Source organism: Dipodomys ordii, unplaced genomic scaffold (assembly GCF_000151885.1).
Source record: "Dipodomys ordii isolate 6190 unplaced genomic scaffold, Dord_2.0 Scaffold118, whole genome shotgun sequence".
Classification (NCBI taxonomy): domain Eukaryota; kingdom Metazoa; phylum Chordata; class Mammalia; order Rodentia; family Heteromyidae; genus Dipodomys; species Dipodomys ordii.
The window spans coordinates 1,564,734-1,570,697 of NW_012267334.1; the positions used below are offsets into that span (position 1 = coordinate 1,564,734).

Here is a 5,964-nt window from a genome sequence, read left to right on the forward strand (position 1 = left end):
AAGCCCCCTGGGGCTTAGGGGAGGGCAAGGAGTGCCAGCACCGCTGGGGTTAAGCTTCCCGATTTGTAACTGCCCCAGGCCACCCAGCCAGCACCGCCCAGGCCTTTGAAATCCTGATTGTAGTGGGGCTCCGAGTCTCTCCGCCAACCCTCCCCTCAGGAGAGAATTCCAAGCCCTCGGAGCGGTGCTTAGTCTCTGCCCTCGGCACAAACATCCCCCTCCCCCGCCCGCACTCGATTGCCTCCCAGTGTCTGTGATTCCTGGTCTGTGGGGGGGGGGGGTGAATGGCCCGGGGGGGGGCTTTGCTGAGGGCGGAGCACCGCCTCCCTCCAGGCCACTTCCTTTGCTCCAGTCCATGACAAGAATGTCCTCTTCTGCAGCGTCTCCCTGCTGCGAACGGGCAGCACCAGGGGCTCTGCAGACGGATTTGGGGGTGCAGGGTCCAGTCTGACTCAGCCCAGTGGACGCTGTGGTCTGTGCATGTCAGAAGGCCAGCAGCCTGGCCAGCGAGGCCAGGCACCGGGCCTGTTCTCCGAATGTCCCTCAGCCCGTCTGCTCCAGCTCCAACACTGCCCGGCCCCGCGGAGCTGGACTGGGGCCTTCCCTTTCTCCCTTCCCTTTCCATCCTCCTCCCTCCTCCTCCCCTCCCCCAGGCCCTGTGGGATTCAGGAAAGGGATTCACCCGTCCTCCCTCCCTCCCTCCAGAACAGCCAGCACTGGGAGACTTGGGGGCTGGGGAGGGGGCACAGGAGCCCTTAGAAGCTTCTCTCAGCCCCACCCTGCAAGGGCCCCACCCTCAGGGGAGGGGACCCTCCCAGTCCCCCGAGAAAGCTCCAGCCCACCCCTCCCACCACTAACCTTGGGGGAGGCCCTGGGAGGAGGCCCCCCCCGTGGGAAGGGCCGGGGTCTGCTTGGGGCGTGGCCTCCTGCCCATCTGTCCTCCCCCCTCCCTCCCCCCAGGGAGCACCCACGTAAGGTGGGGGGGCCTTGGCCCTCGCTGAGGTCTCTCCTTCCAGGGACTGTCACTGCGGTTCTGCGAGTCCACGGGTCTGAGGGAGGGGTCAGGTCTCGCACTGGGGCTCGCGGTGGGCTCCCAGCTCAGCTCGGAACTCACACCACTCACACCACAGCGAGCCCCAGGGCTCGGGTGCCGGCGCCGGGTCCCGGCCCTCCCTGCGCACACCAGTCCCTGCTCCTTCCCCGGACCCAGGGCAGACGCTGGGGCACCCCTCCTTTTACGGCTCTGGAGCTTGGCCAAGATCCAGGGCAAAGGGAGCCCAACTGTGGGCCGGGGGCCAAAGGCTGCGAGGAGCAGCCCCGCCTCCCACCGGCAGACACTTCTGGGCGCCTCTCCCAGCGCCCCAACACACGCCGAGCCAGCCAACCTAACCGACAAATTTATTGAAGTCTTGGAAAGAGCTGCTCACCAGAGAATAAATAAACGCCACAGGACAGTCACAGAACCCACAGGTAGCCACGGCCTGGTTTTAGGGCGTGACTGGCTGACACAGCTGCCGGTCTCTGGGGCGGGCTGCCGGGCACTCCCAGGACCAGAGCCCAGCCCGCCTCCCCCGCTGGCCGCTTCCACTGGAGCGGAGAGCTGTGGCTGCTGGCGACAGCTCTGCTAGCCGGTGCATCCCGGGCCTTGTGGCCTGGGCTGGCCCTGTGCACGTGAGGAGGGGATTAAACCTTGGGCTTAAAGACTTGACCACAACCTTGGAGAAGGGGCCCCAGGCTCCTGGAGCACTGGGGGCGGGGTGCCAGAGCCCCCCGGAGGGGCGTTGTAGCCCTGAGGCCCTGGAGGAAGGAAAGGTCCTCTAGGAACTGAAAGCAGGCTAGTGTTTGGACTTTGACAGATCCCATACCATCGAAAAGCCCCAAGTGCCGTTATCTGGTCCTAAGGGGACATTGCCTACAAAACAGCTGCCACACGGGTCACCCACGTCTGAGGAGGAGCCTGGAATTCCCCCCCCCCAGGAGTGAGAGGGCAGCTGGCATCAGGCAAGGCCGCCGCCCGCCCTCCCAGCTTCCGGTCCCGCTGGCCTCAGCGGTGCTGGGAGACAGTGGCCGCCCCTCGCCGCTGCCCGGCAGCCAAGCCCCCGTGGCTGGTGGAGCAGCGGCCTCGGTCAGAACGGCGCGTGGTCCACCTCGTCCAGCCAGGAGGCGGGGCTGGCGGGGAAGTCTGGGTAACCGCCGCTGCTCCCCGTGGATAGATCTGAGCTGGGTCCGTTTCCCGCCAGCACCCTCATGGGCGGGGGGCCGCCCGGGGGCCCTGAGGGCACGAGGCCCAAGCTGGAGTCGGGGTACACCAGGCTGGAGAGGAGGGGCTGGGGGCCGGGGAGGCTCTGCGGGGCGGCCGGGGAGGGCGGCAGGCCGTAGGGGCTGCCGGGGCGCAGCTCCCGGTACTGCTCCGGCCCCGCCAGGCCTCCGTGCTCCAGCGCAAAGCTGGCCAGGGCTCCGGCGGGCCGGCCCAGGGCCGGGGTGGGCTCCCCCAGGCCGCCGTACAGGCCGCCGGCCGGACCCATGTCGGCCATGGACGGCTCGTCTGCAACGAAAAGGGAAGCTGTCAGGGCTGCCTTCCACGTGTGGCTCCCTGGGGGGAGGGACGGGACCCCCCACAGCGCAGCAGCCAGCCCGAGCCCTCCCGCGTCCCCCTGAGGCCGGCGCGGGGCGACTGGGAAATGGCGGGGTTCCCGGCCCCCATCAGAGCTGGAAGTCTGCCCCAGCAGCCCGGAGCCCGGCCCACTGCCACCTCCACTTTGCAGGGGAGGAAATCCAAGCCCCAGAAGCTAAGCTAGCGGCCTGAGGTCACAACGCAGTCCCAAAGAGGAGGGGGCGCTTCGGGGCATGTTGGGGTATCCCTAGTGAGGATGGAGGCGCCTTTCTACCCCTTCCCCCTCCAAGAAGCCTGGACATTTACAGTTGACCTCCAAACCGCACCGCCTGTCCCCCCAAAAGCCACTGCGGGGTGCGGGAGCCAAAGCGGCAACCCGGATCCCCCTCAGGAGGCGGTGCTCGCTTTGAGACGGGGGTCCACGGGGACTCGGCACCCCATCTGGTTCTGGGTGGGTGGCCCAGACCCATGAATGGCTTCAAGGAGGAAACTCAGAAACTCACAGCCACGGGTGGAGCCCAGGCTCTCCTTAGACACCCGTGACCCACCAGCCCGCGGGGCAGAGGCCTCCGTACCGGTGAAGGAGACCTCGGCGTCGCTGTCCTGCCCGTCCTGGACGCTGTCCTTGTCGGACTTGGAGCTGCCCCGGGAGCGCTTCATGTTCCGGAAGTACTGTCCCCAGCGCTGCCGGCCCGCGTCCTTCTTCAGCCTCTTCTCCTTGGCCCGGCGGTTCTGGAACCAGACCTGGGGGGTAGGGGTGGTGAGGGCCCGCAGAGGGTCCCCCTGCTTTGCCAGGCAGCTCCAGGTCGGGGAGCAAGCGCTGACCTGCACCACGCGCATGTCCAGCCCGGTCTCGGAGGACAGCTGCTCCCGCACGTGGCGGGCTGGCTTGGGGGAGGTGTTGTAGGCGCTCTTCAGCGTCTCCAGCTGCTTGGCGGTGATGGTGGTGCGGGGCCGCTTGGCCGTGGCCTCAGCCTCTGCAGAGGACAGCGGTGAGGCCAGCTGTGCCCTCCGCCCAGCGCCCAGCTCGCCCAAATGCCCTCCCCAGGGCCCATGCTCTCCAGGGCCTTGTCAGAGCGATGGGGCGCGCGCCGGCGGCCGCACGGGAGAGGTGTCCACACAGGTGGCTTCTGTGGCCACCAGGCTGTTCATGAGAACCCGCTGTCCATTGCACACCGCCTCCAGCCTCCACACCGGCCTCCAACCCCTTTACCCTGAAGGTGTGGTGAGGCTGGGGTTGTCATGGGGTGTCTGGCGAATAGTTCAGAGCCGTACTGATAGTCACAGAATCCACACAACTTCCAGGTGCTTCTACCACCCAGCTACAAACCACTTAATCCCACGCTCCGTGGAGGCGAGGGTCTCGCCGGAAGGCTGGCCCCGCGTCCCACGTCCCGGCCGCACACTGACCTCGCTGCTTGGCCGTCTCGTAGTCCGCCTTGCACACCAGCCGGCTGTCCTCCATGAGGTAGAACTCGTCTCCCGTGGCCAGCTGCCGCTTGCACACCACGCAGGCAAAGCAGTGCAGGTGGTACACGAAGTCCTGGGCGCGGCGCACCACCTGCGTGGGCGGGATGCCCAGCTGGCACGCGGCGCACTTGGTCCCGAAGCGCCTGCGGACGCACAAGCACAGGGCGCGGCTCAGCCCCGCGGCTCCACGCTCCTACGCCCAGAGCGGGTCAGAGGTGCGCAGCCGCGCCGGCCGAAGACCCCGGAGGAAGGCTCCACAAGCCCAGCCCTTTGGTCAGGTCTGCAGCCCAGGCAGGGCCTCAAACTACCAAGAAGTCCTCAAGGGGACGAGCAGAGCCTGCTCCACCTGGGACGGGGGGCCCCAGTTCCCTTCGCGGCCGGGAGCTATGCTGCTCCCTCCCCTCTAGGGAGAAAAGCCCGAGACCGAGGGAGTGCGTCTACACAGCTCTGCAAAATGGAGCTCCTCTTTTTTTTTAAACGAATTCCATTATTTACAAAACAAATTATTAATTTTTGTGCCAATGCAGAGGCTTACACCCTACCATTCCTTAGCTTTTTCAACTCAAGATGGGCACTCTGCCACTTGAGTCTCAGCTCCACTCCCAAGGCTTTTTGGTGACTGGTTGGAGATAAGAGTCTAAAGAACTTGTCTGCATGGGCTGGCTTTGAACTGTGATCCTCAGATCTCAGCCTCCCGGGAGCTAGACTCACAGGCGTGAGCCACTAGCAGCTGGCTCAAGTTACTATTATTTTAAGTAATAATTTCTGACCTGCTGGCCAGGCGTACTCGGAGCTGGCTGAGGCCCCGGACGGCAGCCTGGGTGGCAGGCGGTCTGGGGCCCGGCCCGGTCGGGCCACACTCCCCGTTTCCTGCGGCAGGCTGTGCCCTGGCCTCCCCTCCAGCCCGGCCTCCCCTCCAGCCCGGCCTCCCCTCCAGCCCGGCCCCCCCCTGGGCCGCGGGCACGGGCTCACTTGAAGAAGTCCTCCCTGCAGTAGACGCTCTCCCCGCGGCTGAAGCAGCGCTCGGCCAGCGGCGCGTGGCAGTCGCTGCACGTGAGGCACTTGCTGTGCCAGTGCCGGTCCAGAGCCTTAAGGATGAACCTGTCTAGAATGTGCTGGTCACAGCCGGCGCACAGCGGGATCTCTGTGGACAGAGGAGCGGCTGGGGCAGGGGCCGGGCTGGAGAGGTTACCTTCTCCCCAGCCAGGCCCAGCCCCCGCGGTCCCCAGGCCCCCAGCTTCCCGGTTCAGGGAGGCAGGGATCCCCGCCTTGGCCGGCGGTGACTTGGGAGATGAGAGCAAACGCACGTGAGCATCTAGAAATGCGTGTGAGCAGGAAGGAGGGGGACCAGGCTGTTTCTGGGGCCAAGGGTCTGTCCACCCCAAGATGTTCACATAGCCAGGAAGGACCCAGGCTGTAATCAAAGGGAAACCTTACCTCTGGTGCGGGGTGGAGGACGGGGTGGGGGACTGGCTGGGAAGCCGAGGCCGTGAATGGGAAAAACAACTCCTTACTCTGCCGAGCACCAGCGAAGCGCCTCTAACTTCTGACTTAGAGCAACTGTGCGGCCGGGGCGTTCTTTCTGGAGGCTGCGCGGTGCAGCCCCCGGGCTCGGGGGTCTGTCAGACCCTCAGGCGTCAGTGACAGCAGCACTCCCCGCCTTTGGGTGGGTGTGCGGGGCTCCCCACGCGGGAGTGCAGGCAGTGTGGGGTGTGCAGGCGGTGTGGGGTGTGCAGGCGGTGTGGGGTGTGCAGGCGGTGTGGGGTGTGCAGGCGGTGTGGGGTGCCCTCCCGCTGTGACTAGACCAGCGCCCGGTCCTGGCCAACTCTGCTCGCAGAGATTGCGGGTTTGGGGCGGCAGGCGGGACCTGCTAATTCAGA

General features: G+C 66.3%; 1 protein-coding gene across 1 annotated transcript in view; it reads right to left on the reverse strand.

Moving 5' to 3' along the window:
* Positions 1-2,126: 2,126 nt before the first annotated feature.
* The window catches only part of Lhx3 (LIM homeobox 3), a 5,868-nt gene continuing 2,030 nt past the window's right edge, over positions 2,127-5,964 (reverse strand). Inside the window, exons 2-6 of the mRNA XM_013029425.1 lie at positions 5,057-5,228; positions 4,025-4,227; positions 3,440-3,591; positions 3,190-3,358; positions 2,127-2,545 (exon numbers count right to left, since the gene is read on the reverse strand). Of these exons, the coding sequence (XP_012884879.1) occupies positions 2,127-2,545; positions 3,190-3,358; positions 3,440-3,591; positions 4,025-4,227; positions 5,057-5,228 (1,115 nt within the window). The remainder of the gene's footprint in view (positions 2,546-3,189; positions 3,359-3,439; positions 3,592-4,024; positions 4,228-5,056; positions 5,229-5,964) is intronic.